Genomic DNA, 20,035 nt, shown 5'->3' on the forward strand with positions numbered 1-20,035 from the left:
TAAAATTTTGCGTTTTTGCGTTTACGGCGTGGAAACAAGGCCGAAATGTTTTGCTACCGAAATGATGGTCCTTGCGCCTGCTCTGCCCCTGCGCCTCCCTCTGCTTCTCCGACGACTCCGTCTCCGTCACATCACCCCTCCTCCGCGAAACCCTCGCCGCCGGGAGGGAGGGAGGCATCGGGGCCATGCGCGACGGCCGCCTCATTGTCGCGGAGCAAGGTTGGCACAGGGCGGGCGCGGGTCTCCCCGGCGCGGGCGTCCGCCGTCCCTCTCCGCCTCCTCCGCCGCGCCGCCCCGCCTCCCCGCCGAGGGCTCGCCGCACGAGCGCCTGGAACGCGAGCTGCGGCCGGGGGACGAGGCGAGGTGGCGCCGCGCCGGCGTCGTCGTCCCCCGCCGCCGTGCTCTCGGCTCGAGCCCCGCCGTGGAGATCGAGGAGGCGCCTCCCTCGCAGGGGCGGAGCCAGGAAGTGTTTTTTTTCATTGTTAGGGGGGCCAACCATATAAATTTCTATAAAAATTTAATCAAAATTCAAATTTGTAGTGTTAATTTAGAGATCATGGGGGGCAGGCCCCTGTCCGCCCCCCTCCCTCCGCCCCTGCTCGCTCGCCTCCTCCGCCGCCCCGGCTCCTCGCCCTGAACGCCGCGGCAGGCCCGGCGGGTCCGGGAGGCGTGTTCGGCGAGCTGGGGACGACGCGCGAGAGCTCGTACATCTCGAGGGACAGGATGCTGGCTCTTCGTCTCCAGGAAGAGCAAGTGCAGGCATACAGGGAATCGCTCAAGGCCTGGGAGGAATCCTGGAAGCCGGGGCCTGAGCCTCAGCGCAAGAACACCAAGGTCCGGAACAACTTCTTTCTTCCATGATCCATTTAATAAAACTTGCATCTACAACTTCCATGTAGTGAGTGACACTGGGAGCCCAACACTTTGGTACCCATTTTCAGCTACTCTGAATGCAGTATCAGCTCAAACTTTTACACCGATTTGATACTTGCATCAAGAAGGTAGTAACCATCAGACTACTACTTGTCTTTCCAATAGATTTTTGAGGGGGTGCCTTTCAAATAGATCATGGTCGACGTGTAGTATATATTGTGCCAAGGCCTACTTCATTATAATTTGCGTTGCATACCTGGTTACCCTTATATTGACTAGCTCCTTGGCCTCCCATCAGACTGATGTAGTTGTGGCGAAAGCCTGGAGTGAATTGTGGGTTGCTGGATTTTGCCCAAACCTATGAGTAATCTTGAATTCGTTGTGAATGTCCAGGCTGTATGATCTTCCCCTTCATGTAGGTGGAAGTTGCACTCACAAAGTCAAAGAACTCAAGTAGATAAGGTCGGCATGAATCATTGCAGTTACAAAGTGTCTTCACAGTTGCACTTTGTAAATGTAGTTATGCATTGCATCATTGCAGTTACAATGATCAAATGCGTCGAGGTTAATTTGAAATACCGTGAGAACCCACTAACCTAGCACTTAAAGTTTGATAAATATTAGCATCACGAATCATCATGATTATTGAAGTTTATTCAAGGTATAATTGCAGCTATGTTGGAACAAAAGATGAGCATTTTCTAGCATCGACTACATCATTGCATTACATTTGTGGCTTGGACATTTACGGAGGTGTCTGAATTCTTGCAGATTTCTGGTATCTGCAACTGGGAACGACTTTTCCCAGTGATCGCCTTCGCCAACGGGTTGATGCTCCTCGTTCAGCTTCGGGCCCTTCTCCCAGTCCACCACTTTACTAACATCGTTGGCGCAATCGGTGCTTGTTTGTTGCTTGTCGGCATTGCCATTTACTACCGACTGCTTGGGGAATTGTTTAGGAGCACAAAGGGTTTCAGCCTTCATTTCGCGATGTGGTCCATGTGTATGGGCTTTTCGCTCCTTGTGATGTGCGTCTTGTACTTGGACCTCTTCTTGGATCAGTTTGGTGCGTCTCCATCACTGCAGCTAGCACCAGCTCTAGCATTCTCAGTCCTTTCTTATTTCGTACATGATCTCTTTCAAAACAAACTTTACTAACTGAGCTGAGCTAAAATGCTTTTCCTTTCTGCAATGTAGGTTCGATCAGTAAGCATGCTTAAAGATGCCGGTGCTAGCTCCCGCACTTCAGCTTAGGTATCATTCTACCATCCAAGCATTTATCTGTCATGTTTCCAGTACAATAGTGAATGGTCTGGATAGGTTTTTAGATATTTTCAGCTCAATTTTCTTGCCCTTCTGTTTTGTAGGCTTGGCCCAAAGGCAGTGGAACGTGTTTTGCAGTACAAGGTGGTGGACATTGTGATGTCTAAGCTCGAATCAGTTTAGTTTTTTCTTTGATTCCTGGACTATTAGGCCCTAGCTAATATTTTCCCCGTGCTAAGATGCTACTACCTCCGCTCTTACATGTATCTGACGTTTAGGGCAATCTAATAATTAGTCTGTCCTATACGTCTTATATTTAAAGATGGAGCGAGTATTCATGTTAAGTAACCTTTCACTCCCTACTAGATGAGTGAACTCCTATGCAGCTTTTGTTTCTGAAGCCCTAGCACCCTCTCATGTTATGTATTTAGATGCAGGGTGTTCCATGTTCTTACAGCCTAAGGTTGCTAGACCAGTTTGTCGTAAGCTTCTGGCGGCACCCCCGCGGCCCGAGTTCGAATCCCGTGTGGGATGAATTTCCAGTCCATAGGGTAAAAAATCTCCCTCGCTGTGCTCGCTGCAAGGCATGATCCTTGTGGGCATGGATCAGGATTCGGAGGGTTTCTCGGCCGGGAGAAGCCATTGTCGCTTTCTCTTAATGAAATACGGTGGGGGCTGTTTCTACCCCCGGTTGAGTTTTTTAGTTCCATGTTCTTACAACATCCTGTGTGTTGCTTGCTACAAGTTTTGCCAAGTTCCCCGAGGGTGAAACATAAAGTTGAAAATGTGAGTCGTTCTGAAATGGTGCGTGTAAATTTGACAAGATCCAACTGCGTTCTTACGTGATTTCCCAGTGGATGTTAAAAAAAAAAAAACTCGACGAGATCGTCATTAGCTATCATCGCTGACAAGTGAGCCTTCTGATGTAAAATTCGAAGTAAACTGGAGTTTTCCCTATCTAGCACGCTTTGAAGAACTCTCTCTCTGCATCGACCCGTCTGATCCAAGTGAGCCGACCATTTTTGTGGGCAGGAGGAAGAAGAGTTGGCGGCCAACCACCAGAATCCAAGCGTACCGGCGGTGCCAACAACACACGCCATCGCATCACCAAGCCTGCAAATCCTACTACTATTCTGCCCCTTCACCAAGTGACATGATTTTTTTTTTGTCAATGTGGCAGAGGCTTTGTTTGTTACTAAAGATTCATTTATATGAACAAAAAAATTGTCCTCACAATACGTGTCACTCTTACTTGCTCACTTGGTTACTATCAATGTGATGTCAACTAGTTTCAAGTAAGGAGAGGTAGGTGGTTTGGCCACCAATCAGTCCAAACACATCGATCTTTCTCCAGCCTTCTCTATAAAAAGGCCAAATGCTTTTGGCATGAAATCCCAACACGCACCTCACAAAACCTCCATTCATCGATCGCGGAGCAGGGTCAGGGCAAGCAGGAAACTTGATTCTTGAAGCTTGTCCGGATCACTCACCACCGTGAAAAGCAGCACTGTTAGTTCGTGCTCCGATGGCTCGGGGTTCGTCGGCGCTCGGCGGCCTGCGGGGGGTGGTCGCCATGGCGGCGGCGGCCGCTGCGCTGCTTGTCGCCGCCGCGGCGCCCCGGTTCGCCGCCGCGCAGGCGACGTCGGGCTGCACGGCGTCGATCCTCAGCCTGGCGCCGTGCCTCTCCTTCACGGCGGGGAACACGTCGGCGCCGGGCGCGTCGTGCTGCTCGGCGCTGGCCGGCGTCGTGCGCGGCGCGCCGCGGTGCCTCTGCGCGGTGCTCGGCGGCGGCACGGCGTCGCTCGGGGTCACCGTCAACGCCACGCGGGCGCTCGAGCTGCCCGGCAAGTGCAAGATCCAGACCCCGCCCGTCAGCCAGTGCAACGGTATGACCGTCAGAGCCTCGATCCCTCCCGCGTGCAATCCGTCCGGCATGCTAATGCCAGTCGTGGACGATCGACGGCTAACCGTTTGGATCTCTGCGTGCGTGGCAGCTGTGGGTGCTCCTGCGTCGTCTCCTCCGGCGCCGGCGGCCACCATCGAGGCTCCGGCCGCGCCGCCGCCAGTTCACAGCACCACAGGTGATGATCACTGATGACAACCTGCTACTGTATTTTTTTTCCGTCCTGGGTTCAGATTTCAAATTCACGCCACGTTTTCAAGATGAACTGCACTGCACCTAGCTGCTTAGTAAACTTGCTCAAGCTAGTTTGCTCACGAGCATGTCTGTCTGTGCGTTCTCCACACAGGAGCTGGATCGAAGGCGGCGACCCCGGCGACTGCTGCTGTCTCGTCGTCGGCGTCGCACGCCAGCATCGCTAAATCCGCGGCGGTCTCCGCGTCTTTCGTCGTCGCAGTCGCGTCCCTGATGGCTTTCTGAGTTCAGCAGTAGAACATACTGCCTTTAGTTTGTTCATTCTTGTTTGCTTCATCACTGTATAGTGTACTGAACTTCTTAGGATTCAATGGGGATTGTATGTTTGACGTCTGTACATACAGTATGATGGTGAATGAAAACACCGTCAGACACAAGTGCATAATTCAAGAAGAGACGACACATTCATCAGACTTTTTTTTTGGGTGAGATGCAACGCAAGTATCAAGCTCTATGCAAAGGCAAATCGCCAGATACAATATCCATTACATACCAGGGGACTTCGCTCATGTATACACATGAACCAGCCTCTAAAACATAATGATCAAGGGGCAAAACGTGATTGACCAAGCTTGTTCTTGGGACAATCCAAATAACAGCTCAACAATCAGAAGCTTATTTTTTTCAAGACCCGTGTTACAAATTCAATGAGAAATTGACCGCCCAGACCCAGGAACCGATGGCTGGAGCTGACGAGCTGGGCTTGAAGCAACCGGGCTCTTCCCAGTCATGCATGAACACAGAAGCATTTCCATAAATAGTATGCTGCAAGCAAAGGCTACGTGCATTCCCTGCTGTGGCCAAACACCTGTGTGGTCAGGGAGAGCATGGTAGCTACCTGGTATACTAGGATTCCAACAATCCCGCGGCATCACCACACCATTGGCCACCTCCCTCCTCCACCGTCCTCACAGACCACACCCTCTGTCAAGAACCGAAGCTCTCGCTTCGTGCAGCCTGATGATGGCTGCACGAACGATGGGTACCGCCCTGGCGATGGCAAGTCTGGTGGTGGTGCTGGCTTTCTCCCAGGTTGCGGCGCAGGGCAACGGCTGCTCGAGCGTGATGATGACCCTCTCCCCGTGCATGGACTTCATCTCGAGCAAGGCCCCGGAACCGGGGATCTCCTGCTGCTCCGTGCTCGCTGGAGTCGTCCAGACCGATCCCCGGTGCCTCTGCATGGTCCTGGATGGCACCGCGGCGTCCTTTGGCATCTCCATCAACCAGACGAGGGCGCTGGACCTCCCGGGAGTCTGCAAGGTCCAAGCACCACCGATCAGCCAATGCACAGGCATGTCAATGTTGTAATCCAATGCAAATCATAATCAAATTATACTGCCCCTTAGACCCGTCAGAAATGAATACATGGTTATCTGATTTCAGGCATCCCAACAGCACCGGCACCAGCACCTTCCAACTCAGAAGCAACAGAGGAGGAAGAGGCTGAGGCAGCTGCGGATGCACCTTCAGGTGAAGACATCACTAAACTTTAATGTTTTCAGTTCAGATGCTTCTAACAAAACGAGGGTTGCTCGTTGTTCAATTCCAATAAAAAACAGAAGACAAAATTGTACATCTTACTAGAGAAAATATGATTCAGATGGCCATGCAAAGAATCCTTACACTATGTACCAAATGTACCTAGATGATCAAACTTAGCAGCACTTCAAAGAATACCTGCAGTAGTTTGAACGCTTAGAACATTTAAGTGCAGAGAGATGCTTTTAGTAGTTTTTTTTTAATTTCAAATTGATCAGTACACTAATAGACATGGACGTCTGGTTTTGGTAACCTGAGAAGAGTATTTTATTCAATGCAGGAAACGGAACTTCAAGCTCCACAAACTCAAAGAATGCAGCAAGCTTAGTGGCAACAATGCTTATTCCTGTTTGTGCATTGCTCTATGTCTTCTAAGTGTTGCTACTATAAACTCTATGTCATCATGCAGGAATTAGATCTGTACTTAATCATTATTCTTTTAACAACAACAATATAGTCTTTTGTCTTAAGCAAGTTGGGTAGGCTAGAGATGAAACCCGAAAGAAATGAGAAACAAGGATAAGAGAAGCATAAAAAAAAAGAAAAAGTAAAAGAAAAACACAAGACAGAAGGTAGAGATAGGGGTAAACAGAAAACAAGTAAAAGTCACGGTTCTGGCACATTAATTGATAGTCTCCAAGCGCTCCTATCCATAGCTAAATCTTTGGAGATATTCCACTCCTTAAGGTCTCTCTTAACCGACTCACCCCAAGTCAGTTTAGGTCGACCTCTACCTCTCTTTACACTATCAACCCGCTTTAGAACTCCACTACGCACCCGCGCCTAAGGAGACCTCGGTTGAACATGTCCAAACCATCTCAACCGATGTTGGATCAATTTCTCCTCAATTGGTGCCACCCCGACCTTATCTCGAATATCTTCATTCCTAATTCTATCCGTTTTTGTGTGCCCAACGAACCAGCGCAACGTACACATCTCTGCTACACTCAATTGCTGGATATGTTGCCTTTTGTAGGCCAACATTCAGCGTCGTATAACATCGCCGAGTGAATCGCCGTCCTATAGAACTTACCTTTTAGCTTTTGTGGCACCCTCTTGTCACATAAGATCCTCGAAGCTTGCCGCCATTTTAACCAACCGGCTGAAATTCTATGACTAACATCTTCATCAATGTCGTCATCCTTTTGTAGAATCGATTCTAAATATCGAAAAGTATCCTTCTTGGTCACCACTTGCCCATCGAGCCTAACGTCTCCATCCTCATGACTAGTCGCGCTGAAATCACACATCATGTACTCGGTCTTTATCCTACTAAGTCTAAACCCTTTCGACTCTAGCGTGTGCCTCCATAGCTCTAACTTCCTATTAACCCCTGCCCTACTCTCGTCAACTAGCACCACATCATCAGTGAAGAGAATACACCAAGAGATATCACCTTGTATATCCCTTGTGACCTCATCCATCACTAAAGCAAATAAATAAGAGCTCAACGCTGACTCCTGATGTAGTCCTATTTTAATTGGAAAAATACTGGTATCGCCATCACATGTTCGCACAAACGTCATCGCATCCTTGTACATATCCTTGACGAGGGTAATGTACTTAATCATGATTCTTTATTGCTGTGAATTTTGCATTATATGCCTTTCTCATATATCGCATCAAACATGTTTTTTCATCCAGTGAAATCAATCCTCACCAATTATCAAGGATAAGGAAATGGCCCACCAAGTTCATGTGAAATTAATTGCTCACAAAAGGTTTCCAGCTACTTTAAGCTAATCATTTCTAATGTGACATCTTGATGTCAAGCAGCAGTTTGCTGTGAACCAAGCTGATTCTCACCAATTCGTAGTCCTACTTTGCTTTGAAAGAATACTATGTTGCAACATGTTGATGTGTATTGTGTTCGTGTCAAAAAGTAAGACTTGATTTGAAACTGTAAATGATGCCAAACATGAATTAAAATGTAAAGGATAACAATAGCGTGTCATCAACATTGTTCTAAAACAGCACGCGTTCTACAAGCCAACGATAACCAAGGATTTACACCTCTCAAACTCGTGTTATAAAGTCCATGAAAAACACCAAATTGCAGGCAACCATATAATGATATGCGGAACTAACTAACATTAACTAAGAAAAACAGTAAATAATAGTGCCCATGGTAATTGGTAAACAATGAATAGTATGCAGAATAAGAAAATGAAGCATAGCATGGTAAATTTGGCATTACCAGCTGAAAGGATCGATGGACCAAGAGGGGGGGTGAATTGGGCATTTTTCAATTTCTAAAACACAATTAAGCAACCTTAACCTATGCAATGCTAGTAAGGCACCAATTCACCAACCGGATAACTAAGCTACCTACACAAGCTATGAGAGATATAACGAGAAGTAAAGCCTAGCAAGGTAAAACTAAGTTATGATCTCTAAGTCAAGCACATGAATAAATTGCATGAAAGAAAATGCTTGAATAAAGAGAGTGGATAAGAGACGACCGGATTTTTTTCCCGTGGTATCGATGTGTTGTCACACACCCCTAATCCACGTTGTGACACTCACAAAGAGTCTTGTCACCTCCCAAGTCACCGAGACGAGGGCGCTCACTAAGAGTCTCCGTTCACCATCCCGGCGTGGTGGAGATCAAGCCACGTACAATCTTCTTCTCCGGGCTCCCACAATCCTTGGCAAGCTCCACGAGAAACACCTCGATCACCAAGATCGCCTAGGTGATGCCAATCACCAAGAGTAACAAGCTAAGGCCTTCACTTGAGTAAGAACCGATCACCAAGAACGGATGCACACAAGCTTCTCTCTACTCAAGTCCTTAATCTTGCTTCTTGATTGATTGAATGAACAAGTATGTGAAAGATGAAGCTCAAGGTGGCTCTCAACAATGTATGAGTGTATGAATGTAGCCTGGTGTTAAGAGTGTGCAAAATGACCCATTGAAGGGGTATATATAGGTAGCTCACACGAATAGAGCTGTTGGAGAAAAGCTGCCAGAAAACTGCGTAGCGCCGGTTAATCCGACGTACCTCCAATAGTCATCGTCGGTTTAACCGATGAATGTAAACTGCCCATTCTGAAAACTAGCCGTTACAACTTGGGCAGATTAACCGACGTATCATCGGTTTAACCGGTGAGTGTAGTTGTCCACTGACCAGCTGAAAAACCAAGTCTCTGGACAACTGCACCGATGTTAACTCAAACCTATCGCCGGTTTAACCGGTGAGTACAACTTCTGAAATCCTTGGAAAAACCATTTCACTGGTCAATTGCACCGACGTCTCAATTCAAACAGCGTCGGTTTAACCGGTGTATAGAACTTGAATCACCCTGGAAAAACCAACTCTGGACTAATGCACTGACGTTAAATTCAAACACATCGGTTTAACCGATGTATTGACTTGCCCAGACTCTGCTGACTTCGTTTAACCGACGTATAGAAACGAGAGAGCGTCGGTTAAACCGGTGTTAAAGACTTTTTCTGATTTTGCCTTTTCTGATTTGAGTCTTGAATGAAATCCAAATATTCTTGAGATATAAGTTGAAAACCACTTATTTGAACTTTTAGGAACCTGAGTGACCATAGTGTGCATCCATTTTTGATTGATCATGTCCATGCTCAAGTTACTTGACCTTAACCCCTCTTAATAGTGCGACCTCTACAAAACTATAAAACCTATACTAATCTAAGTGTCCTTCTCAACCTTGTGACACTTAGTACTAGAAAGATCCTTAGTCTTGTAATAATCTTGAGTTGAATACCGAGATCGCCTTTTTGAATAATGAAATTGAGGGGCCTCTTTTGACATATGACCAAATGAGCGATAATGATCTATTAAGCTGCACAAACTCATTAGTCACAATAATGGTTGTCATTAATCACCGAAACATACTTTGAGGGCCTAGATGCTTACACCAGCTGATTATGTAGATCGTAGAGAGATCATGTTGTTAAGGCCCATTAGGCCCATATTACTGTGCTCTCTATATATTCCACCGTCTAGGGGAACTTGGTCTGTATTCCATCCAATCCAAGGTTAGTAACATGGTAACAGAGCAAGGTTAGGGTTAGGGTTTAATCTTCTCCCCTAATCCCGTCACCACCTCAAGATCCAATTTTTTTTCCGCCGTTGGCCTGTGCCGCGGCCATCCATAGTCGCCGTCGCGGCTTCTCCTCTTGTGGCCGCCATCGCGGCCCCCCAGTGCCGCCCCTGGGCTGCCGTCACGGTTCCCCAGTGCCGCCCCTAGGCCGCCGTCGCGACCCTTCCTCGTCGCCTCCCGTCGCGGCTCCTCTATTTCCTCTGTTTTACTCTGCCAGCCGCCCATTGCGACCCTTCCTCGTCGCCGCCCGTCGCGGCTCCTCCGAATGCCGCCCATCGCGGCACCTCTCAGCACCGCCCGTCGCGGCTCCTCCGAACGCCGCCCGTCGCGGTCGTCCCGCCGCCTGGCGTGTGATATCCTGACCCAGGACTTACTATATTCTAAAGCTTGACCCTCTGTGCTGTGTGCTTGAGTGGCTCATGTCTCGATGATTCTGGAGCTTGGCCCTCTGTGCTGTGTGCTTGAGTGGCTTATGTCTCGATGTGATATTTCGGCCCAGGGCTTAATAGGATTAATAGGATACTCATAACAACAAGTTGCAACTTCTTTTCCGGAAGTCAATCTCCAAAGAATTCTAAGGTTAAGCGTGATTGGTCTAGAGTAATTTGGGGATGGGTGACCGACCGGGAAGTCCTTCCCGGGTGCGCATGAGTGAGGACAAAGTGTGCAGAAAAGACTTGTGTTGGGTTGTGAGGACAGTCTATGTCCTATATAAGCTGCCAGATATAAGCGGACCCGGCCTCGCGGAGGCGGGATGTTACATGGCGTGGCTTCTTTTCAGCCGGCCATCTGTGCTGCCCGTCGCGGACTCGCGGTTCATCCTCGTTGCCCGTCGCAGCTCGTCCTCGCCGGCCCCAGTCTGCTCCGCCCGTCACCAACCGTCCGCTCCGCCTGCTTCAAGCCCGCACCTGCCCCTCCGCCCACAGGAGCGGAGCCACGACAAGTCTGCTTCACGCCCGTCAAGCCTCTGGTGGCCTGCACTTGCAGCTGATCACACTGGTGACTGGGATTGGATTTTCTTTCCTTGTCTGCTACTCTGGTTCATTTGGTGGTGCATTTGCTATTTGGCCAGTTATATTATTCATCATGGCAGTCAATTCTATTGTTGTTAATATTGTACTTGATGGTCAGAACTATCCCGAGTGGGCCTTTTGTGTTCAGACTGCACTCAGGGGTCATGGATTACTCTTCCATCTGACTGATGATGCACCAGTTCTCGTCGATGATCGGCGCAATGCTGCTGAACTCAAAACATGGCAGATTAATGATGGCAAGGTGATGGCTGCCATGGTCAACAACACTAAATAGTCCATGATTATGAGTTTGTCTAAATTCAGTACTGCCAAGGAGATCTGGCCTCATTTGAAGGATCGCTTTGTTCAGGACAGTAGTGCTCTTTTACATACTCTTATGCAGCAAACTCATATTATCGAGCAAAATCATATGTCTATTGATGAGTATTATTCAGCTTTTGATCGTTTGATGAGTACATTGATCTCTATGGTACCTGCTTGTACAACTACTCCATGTCCAGCTCATCAATTCATTGAGAAGTTCTTCACCTACAGATTTGTTATGGGAGTTAGAGCTGAGTTTGATTCTCTTCGTGCACGATTGCTTCATAGTTCTGACACTCTTACCATGGCTAAGGTGTTGTCTGAATTACTTGCTGAAGAGACTCGTCTTAAGTCTATGTCTTCTACTACTAGTGTGAGTTCTCACAGTGTGTTGGCTGCTGTTCCTCTTCTCAGCCCTATGAGCATTGCAACAAGACCAGTCATCGCTCTGATAATTGCTTTGCTAAGTTCCCGGAGAAGTTGGCTGATTTTCGTGCTCGCCGTGCTACTCGTGGTCGTGGTACAGGACCATCTCCTAGAGGCTCAGTTGCTGTTGCTGCTACTTCATCTGTTGGTACTTCATCGTCATCTTAGGTTCTTGATTCAGGAGCCTCCTTTCATGTGACATCTGATCAGTCGCACTTGGCTTCTACTACGCCTATCACAGAGGGTACTTCTGTGCAGACTGCTGATGGTACTTTATGTCACATCACTCATAAGGGTTCTCTTCGTGATTCTCATTTTACTGTTCCTAATATTTTCTATCCCTGAGCTATCTATGGACCTCCTTTCAGTAGGACAAATTACAGACCACAATTGCTTTGTTGGATTTGATGACTCATCTTGTTTTGTACAGGATCTCCGCACAGGGGAAGTGATTGGGACTGGCCGTCGCCGTAGAGCTGCTCCTCGCCTCTACATCTTGGACACCTTGCGCCTTCCTTCATCCACTACATCTCCAACTCCTGTGCTTTCCGCTGCATCTGCCTTCGCTGCGACCTTTGCCCAATGGCATCATCGTCTTGGTCATTTGTGTGGATCTCGTTTGTCTACTCTAATAAAGTCAGGTTGCTTAGGTCATACTTCTGTTGAGTCTGGTCTTTATTGTAAGGGTTGTCATCTTGGGAAACAAATACAACTTCTATATTTTACTAGTGATTCTCACTCTGCTAGACCTTTTGATTTGGTTCATTTTGATGTTTGGGGTCCTGCACCTTTTACTTCAAAAGGTGGTCATAAATATTATGTCATTTTTGTTGATGACCATTCTCGTTATACTTGGCTTTACTTCATGAAACATCGCTCTGAACTGCTCGCTATTTATAAATCCTTTGCTCGCATGGTTCACACCCAGTTTTCTGCTTCTATTAAAACTTTTCGTTCTGATTCTGGTGGTGAATATTTATCTGATAGCTTTCGCCAGTTCTTGACCTCAGAGGGAACTCTTGCTCAGCTTTCTTGCCCTGGTGCTCATGCACAAAACGGTGTGGCTGAACGCAAACACCGTCACATCATAGAAACTGCTCGCACTCTTTTGATATCTTCTTTTGTTCCTTCGCACTTTTGGGGTGAAGCTGTTTCTACTGCAGTTTATCTCATCAATAGACAACCGTCATCCAAACTCTCTGGCAAAACATCTGGTGAAGTTCTTTTTGGGACTCCTCCACGATATGATCATCTTCGAGTTTTTGGATGTACGTGTTATGTTTTGTTAGCACCCCGTGAGCGGACTAAATTGACTGCTCAATCTGTTGAGTGTGTTTTCCTTGGATATAGTCTTGAACATAAAGGCTATCAGTGTTATGATCCGTCCTCTCATCACATTCGTATTTCACGAGATGTGAGCTTCAATGAAAACCGACCCTTCTTTTACAACTCGTCCACTCACTCTTCATCCTTTTCCACAGTCCACCTCGTTCATGTGTCTTCCTCCCATTTCTGATTCTTCATCCATGCCACCATCATCTACTGTATCCACACATGATGTCCTCATTCCTATCGCACCAACTTCCACTTTCATGCCATCTTCCTCTTACTCTTCTAAACCACCTGCCACCCAAACTTACACTCGTCGTCCTCGCTCTACTACCACGGCTAGTCCTGATGATGATCCTGTTGCTGATGCTAGTACTAACAATGATGAATCTCATGTTATTTGTAATCAGGGATATCGTCTTCGTGACCATGGCACCATTGCACCTCCAGATCGTTATGGGTTTCCATGTGCTGGTGCAGTTATTGTTGAACCATCCTCTTATAAAGAGGCTTTTGGTATACCTGAGTGGCAGCTTGCTATGACTACCTGAGTGGCAGCTTGCTATGACTGAGGAATTGGCTGCCCTTCATCGCACAAGTACATGGGATATTGTTCCTTTACCCTCTGGCGCTGTACCTATCACATGCAAATGGGTTTTCAAGGTTAAAACCAAATCTGATGGGTCTATTGAGCGATATAAAGCTCATCTAGTGGCTAGAGGTTTTCAGCAGACTCAGGGTATTGACTATGATGAGACTTTTGCACCAGTGGCACATATGACTACTGTTCGTACTTTAATTGCTATTGCATCCTCATCTTCTTGGACTATCTCTTAGATGGATGTAAAAAATGCTTTTTTTCATGGTGATCTGCATGAAGAAGTTTATATGCATCCACCCAGGAGGTGGATGCTCCCTTAGGTCATGTTTGTCGTCTCAGTCGTGCCTTATATGGTTTGAAATAGGCTCCTCGTGCTTGTTTTGAGAGATTTGTTTCTGTAATCAAGGCTGCAGGTTTCTCTTCCAGTGATCATGATCCTGCATTATTCATCCATATCTCTCCACAAGGACGCACTTTGCTTTTATTATATGTTGATGACATGTTGATTACAGGGGATGATCCAGACCATATCTCTTATGTAAAGAAGTATCTCAGCAAGGAATTTCAGATGCCTGACTTGGGTCCACTCAGTTATTTCTTAGGAATTGAGGTTTTGCAGACTCAGAAAGGTATTTATCTTTCTCAGTCGAAGTACATACAAGATCTTCTTGATAGTTCTGGTCTTAGCGATACTCGCACTGTTGCCACGCCCATGGATCTTCACTTAACACTTCGTCCGACTGATGGGACGCCTTTGGAGGACTCATCTAAATATCGACATATTGTTGGCAGCCTAGTCTATCTTACTATTACCAGGCCTGACATTGCTCATGCAGTTCATATTTTGAGTCAGTTTGTATCTGCACCTACCAATGTTCATTATGGTCATTTACTTCATGTGATGAGATACTTAAGAGGGACAAGATCAAGGTGTTTACTTTATGATTCAAATAGCCCACTTCAGCTACATGCTTACTCTGGCGCTACTTGGGCAAGTGATCCCACAGATCGTCGCTCCATTACAGGTTACTGTATCCTCCTTGGTTCATCTCCTATTGCTTGGAAATCCAAAAAGCAGGCTGCTATATCTAGATCTAGTACCGAAGCAGAACTTCGTGCGCTTGCAACTACTACTGCTGAGATTATTTGGCTTCGATGGCTCTTGGCTGATCTAGGTGTCTCTTGTGACACTCCTACGCCCCTTCTCTGTGACAACAGTGGAGCTATACAAATTTGTCAGGATCCAGTGAAGCGTGAACTTACAAAACACATTGGTGTTGACATCTCCTTCACTCGGTCTCATTGTCATCAGAAGACCATTGATCTTAAATATGTGCCCTCAGAAACACAATTTGCTGATTTCTTCACAAAAGCACAAACCAGGGCACAACATCAGTTTCATCTGTTCATACTCAATGTTTCAGATCCTCCACTTCCACCTTGAGTTTGAAGGGGGGGGGGTGTTAAGGCCCATTAGGCCCATATTACTGTGCTCTCTATATATCCCATCGTCTAGGGGGGACTTGGTCTGTATTCCATCCAATCCAAGGTTAGTAACACATGTAAGCATTTTATTACCCTGAACGAAAATGGTAATGCTAAACCGGTTTACTATTTCTCAGTGGACATGCTTCAAGAAGAAAATACTGAATTTCTGGTCGAGAAATTAACAGTGTACTCGTATGCTTTAACCCATAAGGCCATAAGTAAAGCATAAACACAAAATACAGCACTGCAGTTGTGTGAATTTCAAAATTAGCTAAAACTGCTCGGAGTTTAAGATCAGCATACAGAATTTGTTGTGGGCTTTTATACTTCCACCAAAAATGCACATGTTCTAAAGAACGTGATTCTAAACGGTTAGGTGCAAATCAACTTATCAACCCCTCATCTATGCACACATGCCGTTTCTTTTGGAAATAAATAAAAAACTCGACCTGTAGGGGGTATGACGGCCTCCGAGCATTTGCTAAGAGAAGACCTCTCACACAGGTCGATAAAACCCCCGAACCCTTGCCCCACCCTTACATAGGGGTGCCGTAACCCATACCGTTGCCTGTGTGAGAGCGGGCCAGCGGGCCGGGACCACTTTCCATGTCAAACCTCAATCAAATAAAAACTGGTGGATAAGGATATCAGTGGTTGATTCGGAAAGGTTCAGAGTTGGATTGCCTAATGGCTAGTTGATATGGATATAGATGGTTACCTTTGGTTCCTTAGAAATCACTGCGAGTTGAGTGACGTTCTCTTCTGTTGTGTTTAGGCCTGCAGACAAGTATGGGGTACATTAGGAGTCCCCATTTATACACAAAAAGCAGCCAACCTCCAATGTGCCTACTATGACTGTACAACTCAGAATCAGAAAAGTCCAGGCAAAACTGTGAAAACATAGAGTAGAATGGGCTCACCTCGTTCCATTTCATCTGCCCGGACTGAGCAGTCAACTGCAGAAATAATGCTACTAATTTCCTGTACCTACAAAAACAGCAAAAACACAGCATATAATACGAAATCCTACTGAATCGGCACATCATCAATTCCCCGAGGCAACACATTAACATTTTGGGATTAGGATAAGATACAGGAGCGGCAGCTTTATAATAACTTGTTTAGTACTTACAATGCAGGATTAGATCATGCCCTGATGCATAATAAGAACAACAGAGCAGAGGACCTGGCCAAAGTTCCAAACTTCTCTTCATTTTCATCTGCTGCCTTTAAGTCCCTAGCTGTCATCTCTTGTTTTCTCTGTATACACACCAAAGGTTTCTGCACGTGTTGTCAACCATGGTTCAAATGATTTTTAAAAGTTGTTTCCAAGAGATTGGCAATGAATTTATAGATACAGTCTGTTGGAATATTCACAATGTAGGGCAATGCAACATTAGTTGTGCGTATTTGGATTCTGCTTGAAAACTCACAACTTCTTACTGGATTTTAGCATATTTTGTTCAAGAAATATTCTGATGAAATATTCTTTCCATGCAAAAGATTTATAAAGAGCAAAAAAGGATAAAAATAGTTTCACACGTTATTATGGTAATTTTATTAATGATTTACAAAGCAAATTTATAGAAAGCAACTTCACAGAAAGGGTCTGGTGCTGGAGTAATTTTATGCAGCAAATTTAAAGGAAAAACTATTAAACATTGTTTGAAGTGTTACATGTACACAGTTGCTTACATTAACGAGGATTCAACTTTGGTTTGATGGATGTTACAGAATATAAGATCTTGCAATCCTATAACAGATTCCACTGTACCTTGAAAAATAATATCAATTGGACAAATTCCACAAACCAGTTAATTAACCAAGGAACTAAACAGAAGTTTGATTTCTCATCCACGTCTCTCATATAACAAAATCATTATCATGCAATTTTTCGAAACCAATTTTAACATTTTTTTGTCAGGTTATATAATTCACGCTATATCTGATAAAACCATAAAATTTTAGGCCATATTATCGCATACTTATTAGGGTGTGGAATTCACACAACCAACTTCACACCTTCTCTAACAACAAAAAGTCTCATCACAGAAACAGTGACCTTGTAATGAACCTATGGTAAGATACCGAATCATTCAGAAAATACGATACCAATTACTAAATCATTCATAAATTTTGTTACATTATGCAAAATCATGCCACTCAACACGAGGACTGGCATTATCATGATGAACATAAACCCAATCATGAGGGCTAGTTCTTATACTTATCCAACTAGCTAAACCCTAAAGTAATCGATCATGCCATTTCTGGGGAATGTTTACTGAATTGCACCCATCAAATCTTACTACAATAATGGAAATTACAGGAAGAACAGAAAAAGAATCAAAGATGCACCATCACTACCCCAGCAATAGCGCAAACCAACTTAGTTCAGTTCAACAGAGAAGCTTGGGAGCTTCATAACTTTGGAGATGTGCTGTAATGTTTTCTCTCATTGCTTTGCCATTAGGATCCACCTGCTCACAGTTTTCTTCACTATAGCCAATATCATGATGGTTTGGAAGTTCAACAGTCGGAAGCAGTTCATCTTTGCAGTCTATAAGTATATTGTGAAGCAGGCAGCAAACAAGAATTATACTAGGCAACTTGTTCTTATCAGGCCTCCACATGACTTTGTGTAAGATCCTCCAGGATCCCTTCAGCCGTGTCAGTGCGTTCGTTCCAAGCAGCCTAGCAGCTTTTTGGCGAGCATTAAAGTTGAGCATTGGGACAGACAGATTTTTCCCTTCATATGGAGTCATAAGCCATGGGAGCAGAGGATAACATGAGTCACCAGCAATGTACTCCCTGATCTCTGCATTCTCTGCTGAAACTTTAACAGGGCCATTCAAACGGTTCCCAGCTTCACAGAGCTTGAAAAACCCAGAGCATTTCATCAGGCGTGAGAATGTCATGCTACCAGGACCAGTAACAATATCAATAAACCTCATCTCATCATCAACAATCCCTTGCAGGAACATACTGTAGTTCTTGGCTGGATCACACCAATCTTCAGATGACTCAACAGCAGGAAGCGTCACGATTATGTGGGTGGCATCAACAGCACCACAACAATTCGGCAGGCCATAAACAGCCTCCAGCGTAGCTTTGATCTCCTCAATTCTCTCTTGGCCTGGCCAAGTCAGATGATACTGAGCCCTCTCTTCCATCGACTCAATAAACCTCCATGTCACTTGCGAAACAGTAGACTGCCCCACACCAAAAGCAGCTCCAACCGACACCTGTGAATCACCAGATGCCAGCCTCCTCATGGCGATTGCCACTTGCTTCTCCACACTGAGCAGCCTCCCCTCAATGTTGATCAGACCGGAGGGCGGCCTCGAGATCAAATCCTCCCTTACAATGGAGCAGATGTAGTCGAAAGTCTTCCTCGAAGTCCTGAAGAAGTGCCTGAATGCTTCCCCCTCATCTGAAGGGATAACTTGACCTGTCCAGCAGAACAAATCGAAACTTAATCACACACACAGCCAGGCAAGATTCTTTCATATCGTAACAGCATCACATTACAAAGCTCACAATTTCGCACCAAATCAAGCTAAAAGATTCAGTTCTTCGTCGATACTAAGGCTGCCTACCCCCAAATCTTGGCACATTCACACAGATTGGCCTCCAATCATGGAAATCAAAAGCCGCTAAGGATTGAGTTAAATCCACCCGCCGAATCAACTGGCCCCCAAACAGATGTCCCTGAAGCGATTGCGACCCACACCCGGCCATCGGGGAAAGCGGCATGCCCGGATGAGCAGGAGGCCGCGGGGGCCGCCGTGAAGCCCGTGCGGAGCGGCGGCCAGCGCAGATTTGGGGGAATGCAGCAACCACGGACGAGAATTCTCGGAAACGGCGGCGCCGGTGCGGGACAGGGGAAGGGGAGAATCGGGCGGCGCATGTATACCTGACTCAGCGTGCTTGTGGAGGAAGGTGTACCACCACTCGGTGTCGAGGCCGCGGAGCTCCGGCGGGAGCGGCGGCGGCGCGCTCCGGGTCCTGGCGACCTTGAGCTTGCAGGAGTACTTGGACTTGCGCTTCCTCTTCCCCTTCCCCTTCTTGGACTTCTTCACCGGCGGCATCTTCCTCCCTCCCCCTCCTCACCCTTTCTTTCTCCGACTGCAGTCTGCGCTCGTCTCCTCCCGGCCTCGTTTTATCGTGCCCCTGCTCCGGGATTACCTGGCAAGGTGAATCAGCGATTTTTTCCCTAAAGAAAATCTTACGAATCACAAACTGACTGGCAGGTGGGACCATGGATTATGTAGACCCACTTGCCAGTGACTACTTACATAAAACCCTCCATGTGCGCGTTATTTTTATTTTTAGATTTTTTTTATATGTAGTAATAACAATTATAATGAATGTTATTTTGCGTATATAGCACGCAACTTACAGCATGTTCGGCTAGAAATTAGCTGAAGCTGCGCTGAAATAGCCCAGCCACCTTGCATCCAGCTGCAGCCTCCCAGCCATCCAAACAGACTGTTATTCTATGAGACACGTCGTTGAGTGAGATCCAGCCGTCATGGCATCATCTATTAATTGGCAGTGCTCGCTAGTCCATCATTTGGATGGGTGAATTCGAACAAGCTGTTACGGCGGCATATGACTATAATGGTACTTAGCGTATACGTAGCACATTTTGGTCTTGTTAAGTTATTATGGCGTCACAGCTGTAATGTCACCTAACTATTGTGGTGTCATCGCAGTAACAGTACTTGCACTGGCATAACCTGGTCGAGGCCCCACCTTCTCGCTAAAAAAGCCTTCTGGTCTGCTCATATTTCTTACTCAAACACCATATTTTCTACAGAAATTACTGCACCTAACATATGTTTAAGCAAAATTTGGCTCAAAGGGAGGTGTTGGTCACCATGTGTCCAGTTGTTGTGATTCATCGCTTCAAATCTACAGTGATACTTTGCTACACACTAGGCTAAT

The 20,035-nt window shown here is 46.1% G+C and overlaps 4 protein-coding genes across 4 annotated transcripts; 2 read left to right on the forward strand and 2 right to left on the reverse strand.

The window, feature by feature from the left end:
- The first annotated feature begins 185 nt into the window (after positions 1-185).
- Positions 186-2,839, forward strand: LOC120694992 (serine/arginine repetitive matrix protein 1-like). Its single transcript, XM_039978324.1, has 6 exons — positions 186-407; positions 568-834; positions 1,645-1,700; positions 1,833-1,939; positions 2,071-2,127; positions 2,241-2,839. Exons 1-5 carry the CDS (start codon positions 186-188, stop codon positions 2,091-2,093), a joined length of 675 nt encoding a protein of 224 aa, XP_039834258.1. The 3' UTR covers positions 2,094-2,127; positions 2,241-2,839.
- A 693-nt stretch (positions 2,840-3,532) lies between these two features.
- LOC120663381 (non-specific lipid transfer protein GPI-anchored 15-like) lies at positions 3,533-4,705 on the forward strand. The gene is made up of 3 exons (XM_039942188.1): positions 3,533-4,022; positions 4,131-4,217; positions 4,386-4,705. Exons 1-3 carry the CDS (start codon positions 3,662-3,664, stop codon positions 4,514-4,516), a joined length of 579 nt encoding a protein of 192 aa, XP_039798122.1. The 5' UTR covers positions 3,533-3,661; the 3' UTR covers positions 4,517-4,705.
- A 17-nt stretch (positions 4,706-4,722) lies between these two features.
- Positions 4,723-17,065, reverse strand: LOC120663400. The gene is made up of 4 exons (XM_039942210.1): positions 16,218-17,065; positions 16,006-16,072; positions 15,804-15,862; positions 4,723-5,544 (listed from the first exon to the last, which is right to left on the reverse strand). Exons 2-4 carry the CDS (start codon positions 16,013-16,015, stop codon positions 5,200-5,202), a joined length of 414 nt encoding a protein of 137 aa, XP_039798144.1. The 5' UTR covers positions 16,016-16,072; positions 16,218-17,065; the 3' UTR covers positions 4,723-5,199.
- A 112-nt stretch (positions 17,066-17,177) lies between these two features.
- On the reverse strand, positions 17,178-19,291 carry LOC120663390 (protein ANTAGONIST OF LIKE HETEROCHROMATIN PROTEIN 1-like). The gene is made up of 2 exons (XM_039942198.1): positions 19,002-19,291; positions 17,178-18,536 (listed from the first exon to the last, which is right to left on the reverse strand). Exons 1-2 carry the CDS (start codon positions 19,174-19,176, stop codon positions 17,485-17,487), a joined length of 1,227 nt encoding a protein of 408 aa, XP_039798132.1. The 5' UTR covers positions 19,177-19,291; the 3' UTR covers positions 17,178-17,484.
- Between the last annotated feature and the right edge of the window lie 744 nt (positions 19,292-20,035).

This window comes from Panicum virgatum, chromosome 2K (genome assembly GCF_016808335.1).
Source record: "Panicum virgatum strain AP13 chromosome 2K, P.virgatum_v5, whole genome shotgun sequence".
Classification (NCBI taxonomy): Eukaryota; Viridiplantae; Streptophyta; class Magnoliopsida; order Poales; family Poaceae; genus Panicum; species Panicum virgatum.

Bases quoted from the DNA above. Each gene is read 5' to 3' on its own strand.
- LOC120694992 (XM_039978324.1), top strand. From the start codon at position 186: ATGCGCGACGGCCGCCTCATTGTCGCGGAGCAAGGTTGGCACAGGGCG. The intron at 408-567 runs GCTCGAGCCCCG...CATGGGGGGCAG, and splicing joins CCCCCGCCGCCGTGCTCTCG to GCCCCTGTCCGCCCCCCTCC. The intron at 835-1,644 runs GTCCGGAACAAC...GAATTCTTGCAG, and splicing joins CTCAGCGCAAGAACACCAAG to ATTTCTGGTATCTGCAACTG.
- LOC120663381 (XM_039942188.1), top strand. From the start codon at position 3,662: ATGGCTCGGGGTTCGTCGGCGCTCGGCGGCCTGCGGGGGGTGGTCGCC. The intron at 4,023-4,130 runs GTATGACCGTCA...CGTGCGTGGCAG, and splicing joins GCCCGTCAGCCAGTGCAACG to CTGTGGGTGCTCCTGCGTCG. The intron at 4,218-4,385 runs GTGATGATCACT...TTCTCCACACAG, and splicing joins GCCAGTTCACAGCACCACAG to GAGCTGGATCGAAGGCGGCG.
- LOC120663400 (XM_039942210.1), bottom strand. The intron at 5,545-15,803 runs GTAACCATCTAT...TGGACCTTGCAG, and splicing joins TGATTTCTAAGGAACCAAAG to ACTCCCGGGAGGTCCAGCGC.
- LOC120663390 (XM_039942198.1), bottom strand. From the start codon at position 19,176: ATGCCGCCGGTGAAGAAGTCCAAGAAGGGGAAGGGGAAGAGGAAGCGC. The intron at 18,537-19,001 runs GTATACATGCGC...TCTGCTGGACAG, and splicing joins CCACAAGCACGCTGAGTCAG to GTCAAGTTATCCCTTCAGAT.